At 32.7% G+C, this 24900-nt stretch overlaps 1 protein-coding gene across 1 annotated transcript; it reads left to right on the top strand.

The window, feature by feature from the left end:
• Positions 1-6273: 6273 nt before the first annotated feature.
• On the top strand, positions 6274-9543 carry LOC124532427. Its single transcript, XM_047107330.1, has 2 exons — positions 6274-8389; positions 8747-9543. Exons 1-2 carry the CDS (start codon positions 6274-6276, stop codon positions 9541-9543), a joined length of 2913 nt encoding a protein of 970 aa, XP_046963286.1.
• The last annotated feature ends 15357 nt before the right edge of the window (positions 9544-24900 follow it).

Below are 24900 nucleotides of genomic sequence, written 5' to 3'. Positions count from 1 at the left end.
AGAACTAGGGATGTTTTGGTAAAGATTCTTCAGGAATTGCTTCCTCAACTATTTATGATGTCTACACTGCGCGAACCTGAAGCCGTTTTACGGTTTATTACAAAATTCTGGGGCGTGTATTCAGATGTGAATTTGCAACAGGCTATGGAAATGCTTTGAAATTAAACGCCATGAATTCGGAAACTTAGCACAATACGAATATTATGAATCCAGCAGCGTCTTGTGATATTGTTCTTATTTATTGTATTATATCAATTAGGCATTTGAAGAAAGAAATTTGTTGTAACGACAGATACATTTTAAACTGAAAGGAAAGAAAACATTTTTTTACCTTTGAGCGAAAATGCGCTACTAATTCACTGATATAAAGGCTGATTTTTCTTAAACTAGTAATATTTGACGATGATCTAGACTGTTTGCTGACCAAAAAAACTCTGTCAAGGTGAGGGCTTGGAGCTTATTTCAGTACGATATACTAATGCGAGCTAGTGAATACACGTGTTTTAAAATTGAACCGAAGTATTTAAAGGTTTATTTACTATGATTTTCTTAGTAATGTTATACAAGGAATTCAGCGGTGCTTGCCTGCGTTTGACTAGCAATCTTCAACCCCAATGAGATGGATGACTTGTGGGGAAAAGGTCCGTAACCAAAAGGGTTTGCACAAATCATTACTATTAATATCGTTAAAAGGTTACAACATTAAAATAATCGACTTATATCAATGCCGAATAATTTGACAATATTCATTCATAATTGGAAATATTGTAGCATTAAGTGATTTTCATTGGTCGATTGATATTATTTAAAATAACCTGATTGGCTATTAACTTTCTTTCTTTTACAAATGGCGTCAGTCGAAACGTTTTTCATCTCAACGCCAAGATTTGTATCCGTGCCAATGATTTCCCTAAAGTTCATAGACGCTTTCAGCCTCCTTCGATTTGGCTCCGCGCCAACAATCCACACTGATTGCATGTATTGATTCAAATATTGCAACTGTATTTTATCCTATATTAGTTTTTTACTTGCTAAATTGCCATTTGCTTCAGTCGAGTCATATTTCTTAGTAATTTTTATATTAATACAAAATAATATGTTGCTACTATGCTATTAATATAAGAAAAAAATCGACCCAATTTTGTCTCATGGTTTAAAAATGAAACGTAATTTTGACATAACACTGTAACACAATATTGGAAAGGTGAACCAATACAATATTAAAATTTGCTTTCTTCTGGTGAATTGTTTACTAATAATAATAATAATAATAAAAGCCTTTATTCGCTGACCAAAATACTTACAAATAACTTACAACACTATTATAACTAATAACACTATAAATAATGGTTACAATAAATATGCTTAATTTAAGTGATATGTTCAATTCTACAGCAACCAGTTCGTTGGTCAGGTTGTCTTTCGACATAGGCCTCCCCTAGTTTTTTCCATTCGTGTCTGTCACGAGCAAGTCTTCTCCAACCTTTTGGTAGGTCATCCTCCCATCTTTTGGTTGGACGCCCCTTTTGTCGTTTCCCATTCCTAGGATACCATTCCATTACGTCTTTCGTCCATTTTTCTTTGTTTGTTCTCATAATGTGGCCAGTCCAGTTCCATTTCAGGGTTTTGATCTTTTGTAAGATATCGCTCACTTTCGTCTTTTTCCTTATTTTTGTGATCGACCATCTGTCATGTAGCCTTATGCTTAGCATACTTCGTTCCATATTGCGTTGGCAAACTACAAGTTTTTGGATATTTTTACTGGTGGCAGGCCAAGTTTGACACCCGTAGGTGAGATATGGCCTCCCATGTCTCATACACACGTTGAACAGTTTGCTTTTCACCGAAATTGGTATTGTTTCGTTCTTGAATATTTCTTGCAGGGACCAGTAACGTTTCCAAGTGTTGCTAATTCTTCTGTCTATTTCTTTTGGATATTGGTCTTTTATTGATATTAGTTGTCCTAGATATACGTATTCATCGACATATTTGATAATCTCCTGTCCTATTTCTATGTTTTCTTTTATCGCATTCGTCATTATTTTAGTTTTCTCTGGATTCATTGATAAACCAGCTTTTTTACTTTCTTTATCTAATTGTTGCAACATAGTTTGTAGTATATCTGGTCTGTCTGAGAATAGTACAATGTCGTCAGCGAATCTTAAGTGATTTAGGTTTTTTCCATGTACATTAATTCCAAAATCTTCCCAGTCTAAATTTCTGAATATATTTTCTAACACTGCCGTAAAAAGTTTTGGGGATAATGGATCACCTTGTCTGACACCTCTCTGGATACTAAATTCTTCTCCCAATTGTTCAAGTCTGACTTTTGCCGTTGAGTTTTTGTATGTTCCTTTTAGGATTTGTATATATTTTCTTTCTACGCCCTGTTTTTCTAGAGTTTTCCAGATATAATTATGACTAAGAGAATCAAAAGCCTTATTATAATCGATAAATGCTATGTAGTAATGATGGCCATATTCATTAAGTTTTTCAATAATTTGTTTAACCACGTGAATATGATCAATGGTAGAATAATCAGCGCGAAATCCAGCTTGTTCTCTCGATTGGCTTTCTTCTAAGCGTTTTGTTATTCGAGCAAGTATTATTTTAGAAAACACTTTGTATATATTGGACATTAGACATATGGGTCTGTAATTACTTATATCATTTTTGTCTCCCTTTTTATAGAGCAAGACAATAGTTGACTTCGTCCATTGAGTTGGTATTTGTTCAGTAGTAAATATATCGTTAAATACTTTCGTCAACGCTTTGGATATAACGGGTAAAGTGTCTTTCAGTAACTCGTTCGAAATATTATCGTCTCTGCCGCATTTTTGTGTTTTTACAGCTCTTTCAACTTCGGCTTCTAGTATACAAGGCAGTGCTTCTTCATTAGTATATTTCTCTGTTTCTGTGGCTATTTTTTCTTCTGTCTCCGTGTATAGTTTCTTATAGAATTCAGTAGCCACTTTAGCTATTGATGATCTCTTTATAGCTACTTTATCATTATTCTCCTTATGTTTTATTTTTATGTTAGGTATCCATTGAGTGTATTCTTTTAGTTGTTTTAAACCTTTTTTAAGTCCACCTGTTTTCTCTATCTGTTTAATAAGTACTTTTAGTCTCTCTGCTTTCTTATGTTTTCGTATTGATACTTGAATCTTTTTGCTGATATGACAGATGTTATGACGGTTATCTTTTCGTTTCTTTAACATTATTTTCCTCTCGTTCATTAGTTTAATCGCTTCTTCTCCTAGTTTACTTTTCCTCTCTTTTTTAGTACACATTATTTTTACATTTGTCAGTGCCTTTTCCAGAAAATCATACTTTTCTTTCAGTGTATTGCATTTCGATTTCTTCTAATTTATTTTTTAACTCTTTTAGGACATCCTGTGGTATAGGCGATGTTATCATTGTATTATGAGTTGTCGAGGTAATGTGTTTTCTTGATTTCTTTTTTCCACATAATATAACTCCTCTTACCATTCTGTGATCTGTATTAAAATTTAGTTTATTTACTACATCGATATCATTAAATATTTTCTTTTCTTTTGTTAGAATGAAATCGATTTCATTTCTGTCTCTACCATTTGGAGATATCCATGTCCACTTTCTTGTCTTTCTCTTTTTGATGAAGGTATTTATGATTTTCAAATTGTTTGCGAGGGCGAATTCTATGAGCCGTTGTCCATTCTCATTTCTTTCTCCACTACTGTAATCTCCTATGACAAATTCATCTTTATTTGTTTTCTTACCTACCTTTGAATTGAAGTCTCCCATCAAAATTGTTTGTTTGTTTGTTTTTTGCATTATTTCTGTCAGATTATTGTAAAATTTATTTTTCACCACCATAGTGTCTTGTTCTGTGGGTGTTTAAAATAGTTATGTTTAAAAATAGTTTTTATTATTATGTCATAAAAAAAGTTTATGTTATATGTCAATTTCCCTTTTGAATTATATTTAAAATGGAATTACTAGAATTTTCGTGCTGATTTTTGTTTTTCTACAATTGATTCACCTATGAATGTTGTATGCAGTAAATAAAACGAGTTTTTAAAAAGAGCATGGAAACTTTAATTTATACACATAGTATGAACAGAAAAATAGTGCAGTGTTGAACATTATGGTGCCGAAACCCGGGAAGAAATTCAGACTTGATGAAGATTGGACTTAAAACATCGTGCATTCAGTGAAAAACGGAACCTACGTTAAAATAAAGTGCGGTAAAAGACTAGAAGAATCTGTGCAATTGTGGGACTTAGAAAAATAGATTGTGTTCAACTGAGACTACGGATTTTAAAAAATGTGTTATTGATATTAATATAAAGACTGAATTACGTATTTTCAAGATTTCAAAATATAAATTAGTTGATATTGACAGTTCAGAAAATCAAATTATAAAATGGAGTCTACGATTTTAAAACAAGAAGATCAACTAGAAAATTTACAAAAAGCTTTTCGAAATTATAAAAAATCACCAAAAGAAAGGATTACACGGGCGTTCATAGAAACGAAGCTTGAACATATAGAAAAATTATATACAATATTTTTTGATCAACATGCGGAAATAATATCGAAAGTGACAGTCGCCGAAAAAATTAAATTAAATTATTTTAGAAATGAAATCTTTGATAAATATGATGAAGTTTATTTTGAATTTAAGGTAAAGTTAAAAGAAGATCTCGAGCAAATAACATCATCGATGTCAAGGAAAAATTCTTCAAATCAGTCGACGAATTTGTATGAAGTACGATTGCCGCAGATCAATTTGCCAACATTTTCAGGAGATTATGATGAATGGCAATCTTTCTATGATCTCTTCGTTTCGCTCATCCATGAAAATGGAAATTTAAGTGGAGTGCAAAAGCTGCATTATCTAAAGAGCAGTCTTTCGGGGGAACCTGCAAACCTTCTTAAAAATTTATCTACTACAGAAATTAATTATGGTGAAGCATGGAAAATGTTGATAAAGCGATACAACAATTTAAGATATAATACTAATGAGATTATGAAGAAGCTATTTTATCAAAGAAACGTTATCATTGATTCGGCGGTTAATTTGAAACAACTCTTGGATACCACTACGGCGTGCCTGAAATCGCTTAACAACTTAGGTGTAAACACTGAGAATTGGGACTTATTCATTAATTATTTAGTTGTGTCCAAGTTAGATCAAGAATCTCGCAAACAATGGGAAGTGCATGTTAGTCAAATTGAATCAGACGCCTTACCAATGTGGAAAGATTTATCAAAATTTCTAGAAACTCGCTTTAGAACATTAGAGATGATAAATCCATCAAAACAACTAATCAAGCAGAAATCATTTCATTCTACTTATGAGAGAAATGGAGATATTTCACATACAAATACCTGCACTATGTGTTCTGGATCACACATACTACACCATTGCGAGCAATTTGCAAATAAATCTCCTGAAGAAAGAATTGAGTTTGTGCAAGAAAAGAGATTGTGTTTTAATTGTTTGGGACGTAATCATACAGTTAAGTTTTGTCGCCAATCAACGTGTTGTCGACGTTGTGGAAAACGTCATCACTTTTTGTTGCACATTGAACGAAAACAAGACTTAAATCCTTACGAGTCGAAGGAGCTTAACATTGAAACTGAAACGGAAACTAAGATATCAACTCACTTTACACAGGAGAGACGCAGAGAAGTAATATTGGCCACAGCAGTGGTCAAAATCAAAACCAAAACTGGCTATTGTCAATTTGCACGTGCTCTTATAGATCAAGGTTCTGAGGCATCATTTATCAACGAAGCTACTGTTCAAGCTCTGGGTCTTGAACGGAAATCAGTTAATGGCCTTATAACAGGAGTGGGAGACGGGGAGACACATACAAAGAGTTCGGTTTCATTTATATTAGAGTCGAGATATCATTCGTTTACAATGCCAGTTGAAGCGTTCGTCTTGAGTACATTGACTTCGTTCTTACCAAATAATAGAACTTTAATCACGGACTGGCCAGAAATGGAGAATTTATTACTGGCAGATCCGCAATTTGGAGAGCCAAACAGAGTGGATCTTATTTTAGGTGTGGACATCCTTAGCGAAATCATCTTAGAGGGTCTTAAGAAACATCCATCGAAGTGTGGCCTTATTGCACAGAACACGCAATTAGGTTGGATCTTATTATCGGTAAGACTAATACATCAAATAGAATTATCAATCTCCACCTACAATTGGAAGAGGATCAGCTCTTAACCAAATTTTGGGAGATAGAAAGAGGACCAGAGAATGTAGTTAAGAAAATGACAAGAGATGAGAAAATTTGTGAAGAGTTTTTTGAAAAAACAACAAAAAGAGATGAAGAAGTACGGTACATAGTAAGGTTACCATTTAATGAAGAAGATCCACAGTGTTTTAAAGGTGAAACAAAAGAAATTGCTCTTAGAAGATTTAAACTACTCGAAAGAAAACTAATTAAAAATCCAGACTTATATGATGACTATAAAAAGGTGATAGAAGACTACATAATTCAACATCACATGATTAAGGTTTCGGATTCAGAGATGAACTCTAGAGTATTTTATCTTCCACATCACGCTGTGATAAGAGAAGATAAAGAAACTACCAAGGTTCGATGTGTTTTTGACGCTTCTTGTAAAGGATCTAACAACGTTTCATTGAATAGCTGCTTTATCATAGGACCTAAGCTTCAACAAGATCTTAGACATATTTTAATGAGATGGAGACTTCATCCATACTGTGTTGTGGCTGATATTGTGCAAATGTACAGGCAGATTCGTGTACATGGTGATGATTCAGATTGTCTGAGAATTTTGTGGAGATTTGATCCGAACAAGCCCATAGAAACCTATAAACATGTAAGACTCCCATTTGGTACCTCATGCGCCCCATATTTAGCTGTAAAATGTCTACAACAACTAGCAAAAGATGAAAAGTCCAAGTACCCAATAGCAGCCAAGATAACTTTACAAGATTTTTATATGGATGACTTACTAACAGGTGGTGATGACGAAAATGAGATTATTGAGATTTACGATCAAATGAACAAATTGATGAAGGCTGGAGGCTTTTGTCTACAAAAGTGGTGCACAAATAGCGAGAATTTACTTAATCACATCAAAGCAGATAAAATAAGATCAAATCAAGCTGTAATTTTTAAAGAAAATAATATGATTAAAGTTTTAGGTATATGTTGGAATAAGAATACAGATAATTTTGAATACTTGCATCATGTACCTGAAGCAGATATGCCCATAACGAAAAGAAATGTATTATCGGATATCGCAAGATTATACGATCCATTGGGATGGATTGCGCCTGTCATTATTACAGCCAAGATTTACATGCAGAAGTTGTGGAAGTCTGGCTTAGCTTGGGATGATAATCTTACACCAGACTTGTTGAAAGAGTGGTTAGCGTTTCGATGTGATTTGGTTAACGTAAAAAGCATAATTATTCCAAGATGGTTGCAAGTAAAACGTGGCTATTACGTAGAACTTCACGCATTTGCAGATGCTTCGCAAGCTGCCTATGCTGCTGCAGTTTACATGAAAAGTAAGGATGTAAAAGGGAATATTAGAGTCCATCTAATCACGGCAAAAACTAGAGTCGCTCCAGTGGAGAAGGAAATATCCATCCCACGTCTTGAACTATGTGCAGCTCTTCTTGCAGCCCAATTAATTTTTGAAGTGTCGCAAGTTCTAAACATTCCAAAGGAACGATTACGAGCCTGGTCTGACTCTACCACAGTATTAGCATGGATAACCGGTGAACCAAGCCGTTGGACGACGTTCGTCAGTAATAGAGTGTCAGAAATATTGACTATTCTGAATAGAGATCAATGGAATCATGTCAATTCGAAGGAGAATCCTGCTGACTGTGCATCAAGAGGTATTCAAGCCGAAAATTTGAAGGATCTCAATTTGTGGTGGTTTGGCCCATCATGGCTCAAAGAGATAAATGAGTACGAAACATATAAATCCAGTGATTTTATAACAAACGAGGAACAAAGATCCATTAAGAATATGAGCGCAGTTGTTCAAATAAAGGATGAGGAATTTCTGTGGACGAAATTTTCGAATTTACAGAGACTATTGCGAGTGTTATCTTATTGTCGAAGAGTTCTGCTTTGGAAAATACCAAATAAGATAAGATTTCTACCAGAAAACATTACACCAGAAGAGAGGAACATAGTTTTACAAATTTGTATAAAAGACACCCAAAATTTTCATTTTAAGGATGATATTAATATGCTAAAGAATAATGGATATGTATCAAAATCTAGCAAATTACATACTCTTTGTCCTATTCTTGATGTCAATGGTGTCTTAAGAGTTGGTGGTCGCATTGAACATTCTCAAGCAAGTTTTGATACGAAACATTCTATTATTTTACCTGGTACTAGTCACCTCACAAAATTAATCATACAAGATGCTCATTTAAAACTCTTGCATGGTGGACCGCTGGCAATGCTGAATTATTTAAGGTCAAAGTTCTGGATATTAAGAGCAAGAGATAATGTTAAAAAATGTTACAGAAATTGTATTACGTGCCTCAGGTATTCATAACAAAAATCTCATCCATTTATGGGTCAACTACCATCAGTGAGACTGAAACCTGAGAGAGCATTTAAGTCTACGGGAGTAGATTTTACTGGCTTCATAAAATTGAGATTCGCGTCAGGTCGTGGTTCAAAATCTTATAAGGGCTATATATGTGTTTTTATATGTATGGTTACCCGCGCTGTCCACTTAGAAGCAGTTTCCAACCTGTCTACTGAAGGGTTTATAGCAGCCTTTCGAAGATTCGTGTCCAGAAGGGGCTATTGTAAGGATCTGTACAGCGATAATGGTACCAATTTTGTAGGTGCTGATAAAGAATTGAGAGAGATGTTTAATAAGGCTGTTTCTGACTTTTCTAAGGAAATAAAAACGTTGCTAGCAAATGAAGGAACTACGTGGCACTATATACCACCTCAAGCACCAAATTTTGGAGGGCTTTGGGAGGCTTGTGTTCGCTCTACAAAGTATCATCTCAAAAGAGTTATAGGTGACACTACTCTAACGTATGAAGAGCTTTCTACGTTACTAACGCAGATAGAGGCATGTTTGAATTCACGACCGTTGTGTCCATTGAGTGATAGTGACGTATTGCCACTAACTCCGGGTCATTTCCTTATTGGAGAACCATTAATAACAATTCCAGATGAAGATTACTCCAAAGTCAATATTACAGGTCTACAGCGATGGAAACTTGTACAAAAAATGTTAAATGATTTCTGGAAGAGATGGTCAGCTGAATATCTGATTACACTAAATCAACGGTATAAGTGGTCATCGAAGGGAGCTGAACCAGAGATTGGTGATATAGTAATTATCAGAGACGAAAATTTGCCACCCGCCAAGTGGCTACTTGGAAAAGTTGAGAAAAAGCACACGGGGAAGGACAACATCACTCGTGTTGTTACAGTTAAAACCAAGAGCGGTCTATTCAAAAGAGCGTGTAACAAACTTTGTTTTTTACCCATGAGTGAGTCTGTCAGTGATAATTAATTTTAGTTTTCTCATTGTGATTCAGAGTGTTAATATAAATTTATTTACTATAATTATTGTTATACTAGTTTAGTTTTACTGTGTCATGGTGGGCGGTCTTTATATTGTTTAACTTAATTTTATTTGTGAGTAATTTAAAAGAACAAGTTCTTGGTGGGCGGAATGTTTAAAATAGTTATGTTTAAAAATAGTTTTTATTATTATGTCATAAAAAAAGTTTATGTTATATGTCAATTTCCCTTTTGAATTATATTTAAAATGGAATTACTAGAATTTTCGTGCTGATTTTTGTTTTTCTACAATTGATTCACCTATGAATGTTGTATGCAGTAAATAAAACGAGTTTTTAAAAAGAGCATGGAAACTTTAATTTATACACATAGTATGAACAGAAAAATAGTGCAGTGTTGAACAGTGGGTATATGGACTTGGATGATCGACCATGGTTGTTTAAATTTTGGTAATTGTATATTAAGAATTGCAATTCTATCTGATACACCTTGAAAACTGATTATTTTGTCTTTTAAGTATTGCTTTATTAAAAAGCCTATTCCATATATACCCTGTTTTTCACCATAGAAGTAAAAAATGTATTCATTGTATTCCCGTATTTCTTCTCCTATTCTTCTTACTTCACATAGACCAATGATATCCCATTTTATAGAACTATGGCTTCCTATAATTCTTCTAACCTGGTATCTGTCATGAGCGTCCTAACGTTTAAGGTTGCAATGTACATTTTAATGTTTGTTTTTTCATTTAATGGTTTGATTCTAGGGGGTGGTGGTCTAGCAACCCCACGGGGACCAGCCGGATTGGGGTTGTTCTGCTTCTGGATGCTGGAATATAGTTGCTAATTAGTTTTGTTTGGCTTCGTATGAGAAAAAGAGTTTGATTTAGGTCTCATCATATCGAATGCATTCTTCCTGTTTTCTTTTATTGCAGAAGTATTGCTCAACAACTTCTTGGCCTGATTCTGATCCTCTGGAGAATATGATTGGTCCCGTTTCCTTTTTTCTTTTGTATTTCCCTCTTTGACTATTAACTGATCATATTTTATGTAGGCAAAATTGCCTTTTGCTCGTTCTTCTATGAGTTTAGGTTTCAATTCTCTTCGTTTTTCTAATACTTCTTTCGGAAAATCTTCGGTGACATATACCTCTTTTAGGTTCTTTTTCATTTTTAGTATATTATTTCTTTTCCAGATATTTGCAAAAACAATAAGAACGGGTCGTATTTTATTTTTTTTACTGATGCCGATACGGTGAATATTGGATACATCACTTGGTTCCAAAGTAATTTTCAAATTTGTTTCAATAATTTCATGTACTCTTTCAAATAACTCCAAATCAAATTTTTCTTTTTCTTCCAAGCCAAATAAAAGAATGTTATTTTTTCTCTTTTCCTTCTCTAAATATTCAATTTTCCTTTCCAACATTTCTATTTTATTTTTCATATTTTTATTGTCCTCGATCAGTGGTTCTAATTTTTCGTTAATTTTTTCAAATATAGTATTTGTTTGTTTTTCCATCTCTACTTTCATTCTTTCGAAAAGCATTTGGAATGGCCCTTCCATTTTCGTTATTTAGTTATATTTGTATATTTTAATTAATAAGCCAAGCCAAGATGAGAAAAATAAGTATTGGAAAAAAATAAAAATAGAATAGTAAAAAAAATCGTAATACGTGCCAGTAGCGAACTCAGAACAGTCGAGTAACTTGTTCGTAATTCAACCGTTGGACCAACAGTTTCATTAATGGTGTTGTGAAAAAATGTATATAGACTTATCTTGTTCTTTTTTTTTTTCTAAATGCTAATTTTTACCGTGTTCATCTAGTTCATTTCACTCCTACCTTCACTTATTTTTATATTCTTTGTTATTTAAGTTTTTTAAAACTAAATTTATTTATTAGTATTTTGTTTTATTTACTTCTAATTTTAACACCACTGTAACAGTTATCAAAATTTAAAGGCACAGTTTATCAAAATCCGAAATATAATTTCTATCTACACTGTCTGTTTCTCGAACTTGTGACACACACAATATTTTACGTTCATTTAAACAGTTTTTATTACACTTAAAGTTGAAATAACAGTTTCACACGCGTATTAGATGTTTTTATATACTATTAGCGCACAATTGTTTTGATTAGATAGTTTATTCCTTTTTTACAACTTTATCTATCTAATAGAATTGTTTACTACTAAGATAAATTTGCCATAAGTGTCTTGGGGCCTCGTATCAGCTTAGTGCCCATAGACATGATAGACTCCTTAATGGGAGAGGAGGCCTTAGTCCAGCAGTGGGTTACCAGCTACTTTACTATTGTTTTTTTACATGCCGCTATCGTCTTATAATCACCGGTACAAAAATCGGCTTACGCTGTTAACATATATGATAGCATACGATTCTTGTAGCTTATAACGCAATTGTGAATTACCACTAAAAGAGTTGGTTGGTTGCATGGGACTTGATAATTATAAGACATGTTGTTTTATACGTAATCTTCAAAGTGGAGACCCTATGTACGTTGCGACGAACCAAACGTTAGCGCGATTCAGAATTGTTTTTCCATAGTAATATTATAAATATTTTTATGACTGGTATGTTACTTTATTGCTTGCATGTATTGCTCTTGTATTTTATTTCCGAAATATATTGAATTTTCTTTAATAACATAAATAGTGACATCGAACTGACTTCATAAGGCGGTTCGTTTTTATTAAACTGACTATATTAAGGAATAACTTTTACTATAAATAAAATGTATGACTTGGAATAAGGTTTCTTATTTATTATACTGGCGAACGGTAGTGATTTGTCTGATTGGACGAGATCTACTTGTAACCTGAATGTCTTGGTTAGAATCAAAGATCCTTTTAATGTTATTTGTAAATAGCGACTCGCCCCGGAGTTGCACGGGTGCTATGCTGATATTAAGTATACTACAGATTTTTTCTTGTTTCTTTACTATATTGTCCATCTATTATAAACAAAAACCTTCCTTTGGAATCATTTCATCTATTAAAAAAACCTCATCATAATTAATTGCGTAATTTGAAAGATCTAAGTATAAATAGGGAGAGACAGCGGTTAGCGACTTTGTTTCATACTATGTAATGATGATTTTTCCATCAATAATTTCTTACAGCAAGTTGACGATGGTATCTCTCTCTATATCTCGTACTAAGAACCGTTTAATTGATTTTTGACTGAGCTTATTTGATATGGTTTTCTTAAGAATAACTTCGCAACATATTAATAATTAATTTATAGATGTAACTTATTACGTTTCGTTATATGCTTTGAACGTATGTTCGTTATGTTATTTTATATCTAATCATTACAAAGTGAGTGAATCTAAAAAGGTATTTCTTGAAACGTCAATGTAATTTAATTACATCCAGGTAGGAACAGCTGCCAGTGACGATTATTAATTGAAGACGTTTCGAATCGCGTTATAGCTTTTTAATGAAAATATTATTTGATTTCTAAAGTATTAAACGTTGAATGTTATATAAATGTATGTGTTGCGAAGATTGTTACGATAACTTATTTCGACGTTAAAATATATCCCAGCTGTCATTGGTAGATGACAGATGTCGAATACTGAAATTGATGTTCATTGGAATGAGTTATAATTAAAGAAAGCTAACAAATATATCTATATTAAAATTATAAATGTGAAAGTAGCTCTGTCTGTCTGTCTGTCGCTCTTTAACGACCAAACCAATTAACTGAATTTCAAGAAATTATGTATAAAGCTGTTGCTGGGCTGATGGGATAATGAAAGACACTAACTTTTTCACGATTTATCAACGAGACGGTACAATTATACGGACTGTGACGCACTTGATAGATACTCTGTTTTACATATACAATGCTTCGACCTTTATACATGATATATGCCAAAGAATATGAGATACACAGATGTGAAATATTTTAGTCATAGAATATGTAACTTTACTAACTGTTTACTTTAATACCTATGTGCATATACGGCAAACTTGAACTCCATGAAAGGACATAAGTTAATACATGATAAGCAACCCTTAAAACACGAGCCTAGCCACGAGCGATAACTGCTATAAAATGAAAGTAAATAAAACTATGCATTTTCTTCGGTAAAATAAACATAAATTGCCTACGTAAGTGTGCAGTACACACTTACATGGAGAACAAATTAATTATATGCTATACGGACTACACACACATAAGCAACGAAAGAGTCCATGAGGGCGTTATGCCGTTTGACGTCACGACAAAAACCATTCTCCCTCTCATATTATTTCCATTGTTATAATATAATAATAATAAAATATGTATTTTGCATGTGTTATTAGTTTTACTACACATTTATTTATTACTTTGCTCATCATCAACAACAACAGCCTGTAAATTTCCCACAGCTGGGTCAAGACCTCTTCTCCCTTTGAGGAAAAGGTTGGGAACATATTCCACAACGCTGTTTCAATTCAGTTTGGTGGAATACACATGTGGCACAATTTCTATGAAATCAGACACATGAACATATATTAACTCAGATGAATTTTATAAACACAAATTAAGCAGATGAATATTCAGTGGTGCTTGTCTGGGTTTGAAACCACAATTATCGGTTAAGATGCACGCGTTCTAACCACTTCACCATCTCGGCGGAATGGCTCGTGATGGCAAAATTTATTTGAGTGTCACTATATTTTGAGTGACACTCGTTGAATTTTAAATAATTATTTGAACATCGCGTTGTATGTATCGCTAAATCGCACTGTGTTTTATTATTTGCTATTTTGTTAAGCGACTTCAAAAAAAGGAGTGTTCTCAATTCGATCGGTATATTTTCTTTTTTTTTATGTTGGTTCGCCGATTACTTCGCCATTTATGAACCGATTTTGATATTTTTTTTAGTTAGAAAGAAGATACTCCTGGAATGGTATCATGATGAGGATATCAGGATATCAGTCGGACGATTTTGAGTGAAAAACAAAATGTAGAAATATTTACATACGATCGGCCGATTTCAATAATACGTGTTTAAATCAAATGATTTTATTACTTTTAAGTGATGACTTTTAAGTTGGTGTTATTTTTTAGAAAAAATATTTTATATTTAACGTACTAAAAATATATAATGGCGTAATCAACATAAAAACATATGTTGAAATGCTGTTTTTTTATTTTTTCCGCTCGGTCGGGTGTCGAGTGAAAAGTTTATAAAAGAGTTTAACGGAAAAACTTTATTATTCTATTACGATGTAGCAGACTGGTTTAAAAGTTTAACTGGATATCCTAGCTTTAAAATTTTGTTCACAATTTACAGTATTCTATATTCGTTTTACATTTAAAAATGTTCTTTGTAAATAACTTTACTATGTAATTTTAAATGACCGAAATTAATTAAACTTACCGCACAGTTGGGGGTAGTATTCTGTTTCGAATGCCCCCTGTGGGTGATATTGACGGTACATATCAAACACAAACCTTGAAAACACTAAAATTAAATATCCTTAAAGTCGCTTAATACAGAGTAATTATTATCATGGCATATTAAAAAGAATTGAAAATCATGTAAAAAAAATACCGTAATAAATAAGGCATATTATTCAACAGAAGATTGTATTAATGATAAAAAAGCTTGGACTTAGTATTGGGTTATTTCTATATACGAAATATCAAATTAAATTGTCCTTGTAATAATTATGATGAAAAAGAGTATTTACTGAGTTTCTTGGCGGTTCTTCTCCGTAGAATCTAATTTCCCATTGTAGCTTACCATTTAGTTCAACAGTATATCATGATATTCAAAAGTGCGTTTATAATTCTACTTGTATAAATAACAATTTTATCCTCGTTCTCTCGCATGTTTGCACGCAAATTATTTATACGACAAAAGATGATGGATCCTGACTATCCAGACCAGACAACTAAAACAGCGCAGCACAAATTACAGTGATCAAGTGTGTTCGGAAACACAGGTGCTTTCTCTAATCTCTGTCTCATTTTCATAATCCAATGCAACGGCAACTTCCACACCACCGGAAAGAAGTTCCAGGATCAATGGAAAAATGGTATTAAGTTTTATCAAACCTACTTAGAAGCTGAACTAAAGACACAGTTACTATCATTGCTTACCAAATTTCTTTGCTTGTAGTGTTTTTTCGTAGATTAAATACTACTTAAGTAATCTACAAAATTACTTTTTATCTTTGTTTTTTTTTAAACAATGAAAATTGGTAGACAAAATTACAATTTTTTAGTAATATGTTTATATATATTTTTATCAATAGTTGGAACATACATATATAGTTAGTACAAAGGCTCTAAATCATCAAACGATAATAAAAACTTTACAGCAATAAAGCAACCGAATAGTTCGGAAGTTGACACTCGTCGATTTTCTTACGTCTCTCCCACAAAAGGCGAAAACTTCCATGTCGTATTGGTGCAATATGAAGTCCTGAATTCACAGATTGCGACGACTTTCCGACTTTCGTCTCTGTATTGAAGATCCGAGTTTCGGGACAGACTTCCGATGAATGAACAATGAAGAGTAACAAGAGTTTTATGTGTTTTATATATTCTTTATCGCACTCCAAGAACTAAATATAAATGGGAATTATAAAAACCGGCATATCGGATTATAAATAACCTTAAAAAGGGTATAATAATTATTAAACCACACCTTGTTTAACTTTCTGCATGTTATGTTTTTTTGAACTTCAATATCCCATTATAAGTAATTCCTTATAATCCTATTTACTTTTATTAATATATGGTCACGGCCTGCAAATTTATATCGTTATGCGGTCCTTTAACAATTTAGTTAATAATAATTATAAACATATTTATAAATTAATAACAGCTTTATGAATATCACAACTTTTAGGGGTATAGTTTAAAGTAAGCATATATTATAATGAGATGAGCTGAGATGGCCCAGTAGTTAGAACGCGTGCATCTTAACCGATGACTGCAGGTTCAAACACAGGCAACCACCACAATATATATGTGCTTAATTTGTGTTTATAATTCATCTCTAGCTCGGTATTGAAGGGAAACATCGTGAGGAAACCTGCATGTCTCTAATTTCATCGAAATTCTACCACATGTGCATTCCACCAACCCGCATTGGAATAGCGTGGTAGAATATTTTCCAAGCCCTCTCCTTAATGGAAGAGGAGGCCTTATCTTAATTACAGGCTGTTACTTTACTTTTGTTGACCCATTAAAATTGGATTTCTAATCTTTCCCAAATATTGAATTATTATAAAGTTTGATCATGCAATTTTCTCGAAATGTAACGTTACTTGTTCTAACGAAGCGACTTGCAAATTATTTTTCAACCGACTTCCAAAAGGAGGAGGTTATCAATTCGTCTGTATTTTTTTTTTCTTTTTTTTTTTTTTTTTATGTTTGTTACCTCATAACTTTTTACTGGGTAGACCGATTTTGATAATTTTTTTTTTGTTTGAAAGGTAGTGCCTCCCGTGGGGTCCCATTTTTTTTAAATTTTTTTTCGACGATGGTATCCGTATGAAAACGACATAAGTCTTAAATTTGCATTATGTATATGCGCGACAAATAGGTGAATAACTGAAAATCACGTTAACCAATTTTGATAATTCTTTTTTTATTATAAAATATATATTTCAAGGGTAATTTGGTGAAAATTTGGTAAGGTTCTGAGCACAGGATCCATGACAAAGTAACGGAACGGAAGGGAACGGAACAATTCTGAGGAGCACGTTAGCGATACTCAGTCGAATCTTTTATTTATAGGTTATTTGGATATTTGAGTCACCTTCCGTAATGTGGTTATGTTTATGTAATTATCATAGTCGAATATTATAATCAACTAGCTACCCACCCCGGCTTCGCACGGGTGCAATACTGATACTAAATACTACTACAGAATTTGTTTACTTACGACATCACATCGCAAACTTCTAAAATTATCAGTGTTTCTTTACTATATTGTTCATGTATTATATACACAAACCTTCCCCTTGAATCACACTATCTTTTAAAAAAAAACCGCATCAAAATCCGTTGCGTAGATTTATAGATATAGGGACAGAGAAAGCGACTTTGTTTTATACTATGTAGTGATGGAACTCCTATACGGCTCGCAGTTAGGGTGCGATATGGGGCAGAATTTCTTACTATCTTTAATCAAATTCTGTGTATGTGATGTGATGTCATATGATGTACGAAATATAGTTGGTCTTTTTCAAAGTTTTTTTGCTGAGTTCGATTACAGCTCTTTCGAGGGATCCTTGTAGTTTACGCCGCGTGACGTATTAAGTCCGCATTTTCGAAAGTCTATTTTTGCTTTATTCGCAAGTTTCCTTTGAAATTGTCCTCGAAGTAGTTTCTGACTCATATAAACGGAACGCTTAATCTATCCATATTAAAAAAAAAAATAGTTAGTCAACATCAGCTTCACTTAAAATCAAAAAATAAATAAAAATTTTAACAAAAAGAAAAACCGACTTCAAACAAAACACTATTTTAAAACAAATGAATATGCACGAAAAAGTAATAAAAATAATTGCGTATTCAACATATTTTTTAGAGTCTTCCTAAGGTAAATGAAATGAAAAATATTAGACTACTTAAAAGTCGATTAACGATTATATCATGTAGTTATAACTATTGTTATATTTGGAGTCGGTGTCAGCCAATAAAACCCTACATAACCCTACGTATATCTTTCAAAAACCAATACGAGAATACTTTAACAAATATGTTTTTTACAAAGTACCTGTTACACAATAATATATTGGATCAATCAAGGGGCTCGTATCGCTTCTTTCTTTTGATTGTTGGGGCAAGGGCACCGTGGCTGACACCGGCTCCAAATATACCAATAACTATAACTACATGATATAATCGTTAATCGACTTTTAAGTAGTCTAATATTTTTCATTTCATTTAACTTAGGAAGACTCTAAAAAATATGTTGAATACGCAATTATTTTTATTACTTTTTCGTGCATATTCATTTGTTTTAAAATAGTGTTTTGTTTGAAGTCGGTTTTTCTTTTTGTTAAAATTTTTATTTATTGTTCAAAAAGTATTATCTTATTTTAAAACAAAATTTTAATTTTATGTTATTGTTGTGTTTAGCGTATATTAAATAAATTAATACTTAAACAACTTACCTTGTATCACAAGTAACTAAAGGGCTGATTCACCATTCATACAACAATTTGACTTACGTTTCCATCGGCTAATTCTCCTAGCATTCTTGCATTGGAATGAAATGGAATGGTTCAAACCGGTCAAAGTCAACGTACATTAATTATATGATAACAATGGTGTTTTTAAAAAATGTTAATGCAATAATTATACTTAACACTACAATTAAAGCAAATATTACAGAACATTTCGAAATTTTAATCAGCAGAACTATAATAAACAATACAAACAGTCAAGATATGAATATATGAGTTTTTTGCCTTGTAACCGTATTTAAGCTTTAATAGTAATAATCCACAATAGTTACTTGTTTTAATGTGCTTAGATAACTCGTGCGGTTTAACATAATACTGTTAAACTAATGGAAGTACAGTTTATTTACTGTGAACATTACATACGCTCATCAGAGTGTAGTTACGCGTTTGCTAAGTCATGATGGTAATATAAATCAAAACTTTACGAGTACCCTGGAGGTTCGGGGTACAACAACGAGCTTGTTATTGTTTCAACGTATTCTGAAATTACTGATATCGATACATAAAAATCATATTTTAAACCAAATATGATATAGATGAGAGTCGAGATGGCCCAGCGGTTAGAACGCGTGCATCTTAATTATTGCAGGTTCAAACTCAGGCAAGCACCGCTGATTCATGTGCTTAATTTGTCTTTATAATTCATCTTGTGCTCAGTGGTGAAGGAATACATCGTGAGTAAACCTGCATGTGACAAATTTCATAGAAATTCTGCCACATCTGTATTCCACCAACCCGCGTTGGAACAGCGTGGTGGAATATGTTCCAAACCTTCTCCTCAAAGGGAGAAGAGTCCTTTAGCCCAGCAGTGGGAATTTACAGGCTGTTGTTGTTGTTGTTGTTGATATAGATAACGATATCTTTGAAGTCGGACAAGAGTGTACGACAGGAGTTATGTCGTTATAAATAAATTAATAATCAATTGGGAATTTATTGGTTGGTCTTGATTCGAAAGATATATAGGAAAAATGAGTATCAACTGGAACATACTTTATCTCTACTATTTTTTTTAATTTAGTATACAGGTAGTAAGTAGTACCTAGATATTTCTTTCTTTCTATGCTCCTACTGTTAATTTAGAACAAATCCGTCCATTTCTCTTAAAAAGTGTCAAACAATGCTCAAATCAAATCAATCTCCTCTATTGGATATTGAAGTACTTACCTATCGGTTGTCAAATTAAACACTTCGCAGTTTCGAAAAAGAAATTAGTCTTAGTAGAACCGACAAAAAAGTTAGCGTTTTTGTTAAATTTTTTGTATTAATATTTATGGCAAGCATATTATTATTAACAGAATTATCCCGTTGAATTGACATTTACATTTCTCTTTTATAAAGTCTGATTGCCTCGTTGGTTTCGTGGTTAGGTTGGGTAGCTAGCCCATCTTTGGTTATATTTATTTATTATACGGTTTAAGCTAAGTCATGTTACAAACATTAATCACAACTTTATCAGTTTCGTCAAAAACTTGTAATCCTTATGTGAAAATAATGAACAAATAAACTAGCACAATTCTTATAAACATTATTGTGAGTTTTTTTTTTATATGAATCCGTAAGAGTTAAAACTATAAAATTTCTAAATTCATGTCGTTCTTTAATTCATTTATAAAAGAAAGGGATAAACATATAACTCATGTGAAATATACAAAAATAATAAATATACATATATTTATGTACAGGAAGATCAGTGCTGTCCTTTTAAAGAGAAGAATATCCGAAAAATCTGACTCACGTATTAAAGACACATTCAAATAGGATTTAAGTATTTTAGTATTCTTACTACACGGAACACCGGCGAGTATCATAATTTATAAATTATAGTGTATTAAAAATCAAAAGGAAAATATTAACAACGCTTTTCGAACATAATAAGGTAAACTATACAAATACTCTCCGCCTCGGAGCGAATTTGAAAAGGCAGTAAAACTAATAAACTGTGGGGATATCACAGACGCACCATTTACCCTCTAGACCGCGGCGCGATTGGCCATGGCTTACGACCACTAAAACGTTTGACATTCGTTTTATAGAGTAACCGTATGAACGAGTTGAATTGATCATGAAACAAAATGTAATACAACCAGATGAGATAGATATAAGGCAATCCTTACTTATTCCAAAAAGTATGTTATTTGTATGAGTTTTTATAATATTCATTAAAAGAGTACTATTTAGAAAGAAACGCCTGGAGTTAGGCTCGGGTTCCATCATAGGACACTAATTACTGTAAATTGCACATTTACAACAGCATTGTAAATCTGTTTATTTGAAAAGAGCAACTATGCTAGTTTCTTCTCGCTAGAAGATGCTTTCCGAAACGGTGGTACTATTTAATTGTTGACGATTCAAAAACGCTTCATTGTGAAGTTTACTTGAATAAAATTGATTTGATTTAATTTGTTTAAAATAATAACTGACTATATCTATATACATTTACTTAAGTGGTTAACATATAAAATCGCAGAATCTGAGGTCTTGAATTTCAGTCTGAGAAAAAGTTGATAACATTTTTATAATATCCTTAGGACCACCCAAATACATAGTTTAAACAACCCATTGAATAGATATTGATTCTGGAAGATAATTAACCACATCTTACAATGCCTGAACCAGTAATGTCTGATCACCATGGATTATTACTGAGACGGAATAGACAATTTTTGTTGACATACTTGGGCACTCGACGTAATTGGCTAGTCCTTTAGATTAAGCATTGTGCCCAAAATTAGGTCAGGAGTCTACTTTATTTCTTCTTCATGAATTATACCTTATTGACGAATTCTCTCCTACTTTGTGAAAATGGATTAATTCTTTAAACGGTGCCGGATACGTGGTATACAAAATATGTAGTTTTATTATTAGCGAATTCGCAAAATTTTCATCATTCAACAGAAATATTTGATGACGGTTTTGGAATTTTCCGAAATGAAGCAAATAAATCGATGGCAAAGTTTATTTTACTCGTAAAACCCTTTGAAAATAGAGAACAATGATAGTAAAACATAGCTCGATCCTTTTCTTGCTAAATATGGAAACGCGTTGAACACATTCGCCAACATTCAGGTTATAAAAAAATATCGCAATGTATAGATAGCAAGGGCAGCCGAGCGTGGCGTTATGATAAAGAACGTCTTTATACTTTGCCGATTTTCTAATATTTTAGTAGCATGTAATTGTCTTTAGGATGTAGTACTCGTTCATTACTAAATATGATATGCAGTCAAACTACATTATTAAGTGACTCAGCGTTAAAAGTAAAAGGGATAGAATATTTTAAACCTAACAGTAAGTTTAAATTCTTAAACTACCTGTTTGTTTGGGCTAAATTGTAAGAAGAAGCATTTGCTTGCTTTCTTAAATAAATACACACTAATCCATTAAAATAATCCAATTCAGTTGAAATCCCAAGACTGTATATCAACTCTTATGTTAAGAATAATTTAAATACATATGGACTTGTTTCAGGATGCATCATGGAAAATGTATATATTAAAAATAGATACATTTTACGTATCTCATTTAAATAAACGCGAGGACCCATCTGGTCAACTTATTTGCGCCAAATAATTTGTTCCATTGTCCAACTTTTGGCTGCAATAAATCTTGTCAACGGCCAATAGTTGGAAAGTTGGCGCATCGATTTTCTTACGTCGCAGCCGCAAATAGCTAAACTTTGTTCCATTGTTGGGATGGGTACAATATTAACGTTTTTATTATTCAGGTCTCCTCACTGAAATTATTCCTTTAGTCAGCAATGAGGAATTGTCTTTTAATTGATATTAATTAAAGTAAAATATGATAAACATGGTCTTACTGGGTAAAATAAATATCAGTTTTTAATTGTCTTTATAAATTGTGTTTAAATATTTCATAAAGTCTTTTAGATTTATGAGAAACAAAAAGTTCTATGATACATTAAAGGTAACCTTTGTGCAGCAAGAAATAAAGTTAATTACTTGGAGAAAAGAAGTGATAAGGACCCACATCCACTGTCAATTGTACCACCTAGGACTGGACTTTACGAAAACTAAAATGTCTGCAATAACAGACCTGAAATAAAAAGGCTTTATTATTATTATTATTATAGATCTACCAAGCATTGTCATAGAGTCTATCACAATCGAAGAGAATTTTTAATGAACAAATGGCTCAGCAAAGCCTTACTTACCCCACGTCTTACAGTTGACTGACAGACTAAAGATCAAATATGAAAAATATGTATGTGTAAACGAATGAGTACATTTTTCCCCTCTGTTTGAAAACCGACTTTCCATGTTTATTTGTGTTACTTTGGGGCTATTGACAATCTTAACTACTAAAAAAAATACCTATGCAAATATACATACATATAAACTATATCTTCCTCATATAGTAACATTAAAAATCATTATCTTACGACAACAACGGCCTGTAAATTTCCCACTGCTGGGTTAAGGCCTCCTAACCCTTTGATGAGAAGGTTCAGAACATATCCCACGACGCTGATCCAATGCGAGTTCATGGAATACACATGTGGCAGAATTTCTTTGAAATTAGAAACATGCAGGTTTCCTGACAATGTTCAAATACCCATGTGGCAGAATTTTTACTAAATTAAAGACAAGCAGGTTTCCTCACGATGGTTTCCTTCACCATCGAGTTCATCTCGTATGAACTATATACAGAAATAAAGCACATGAACATTCAGTGGTGCCTGCTTGGGTTAGAACTCGCGATCATCGGTTAAGATGCACGCGTTCTAACCACTGGACCATCTCGACTTTATATTATTATTGATATTCGTAAAACAATAACTACTTTCAAATGTAACATTAAAAAAAGCTTGCATACTAATTTTTCTGAGATCTCAAATCAATAATCTTCAATTTGTTATAGTTTCATCTATTTGTTATTCACATCGCTCATTGGATGTAAACAATGGCTTCCAATATCCTCTAAGCAACCCGTGCAATCTTAGTCGAAAGCAATGTGAAAGTTATAGCTGGCATAAATTGTGCGTTCGATAGTTGAGCAACTAATGGCTCTTGCTTTGTAAGCGCAACTATCTCCCGATGGTGTAGTTTGCTAGATTTGAGTATTATATAATATACTGTACTCACTGCATAATATATTGGTCTGATAAGGCCTAGTGATAACAGGTAGGTCTTAATCAGATTTGTTTTGCTGAGTCTGTAAGTATTCAAGCACCTTGTTCTGATATTATAATAAGTAAGAACTCTTCTCCTTTTTTGAAGAACAACGATGTATTTAACATTAATCATATCTGATGCAAATCTGCCAAATTTATAAATAGAATAGAAGACGCGCACTGTAGTAATCAAACTTCTCCGTTAGTGATAAAATTGTCCATTAATGGAATATTTAAGGTGTATTATCGAACTGGTGATATTCACTATATCTTGATCCTTACAACGTAAACAAATATATGGTTTTAGTTTATTTGACTTTTGTATACGGCAGGAGACACAGGCAATACGACAGGAGACTACCTGAACTAATATAAATTTTTAATTATTATTTTTCATCATTTGTTTCTTGTAAAGCGATACGAATATTCCATATCAGGGATAGCGTGATAACCAATAACCATTCTCAATAAATGTCATATCTATTTTTTTTTATGATCTACATCAAATCTATTCAGCAATATATAATGACTATAGTATGTAAACGCAAAGCCGAATTTGATTTCGATAGCACAAAATAGCTTACGACTAACGTACTCCAAGTTTCAATACTCTTGAGAGCACACACCATCAATAGAGCTTCGATTAAAACAAACACAGCAGGTGTACCAATCGCTACAGACGAAAAAAAACATCTCTCCTCGGTCTAGAATCCGACAAGTCAATAGAAACGCTTTGAAAATGTTCCACCATCATACATTTCACGAATAATTTGCGAGCGAAAAATCAAAATTTACCTCCGAATAGCATCTAACGAGTACTTCAGAATCATTTTACGATATTTTTTCGATTAATCTCATTTCTTTTGTACTTTTAAGTAAAGACAACATTTGATTATTAAAAAAAGGGTTAAGTTTACTGATTAATAATTGCTATAATTATATTTTTGGTGCAATAAAGATTGATTCTGTTGATTATTTTAATGGTTCAA

This window comes from Vanessa cardui, chromosome 9 (genome assembly GCF_905220365.1).
Source record: "Vanessa cardui chromosome 9, ilVanCard2.1, whole genome shotgun sequence".
Classification (NCBI taxonomy): domain Eukaryota; kingdom Metazoa; phylum Arthropoda; class Insecta; order Lepidoptera; family Nymphalidae; genus Vanessa; species Vanessa cardui.
This window is presented reverse-complemented; position numbering and strand designations above follow the sequence as displayed.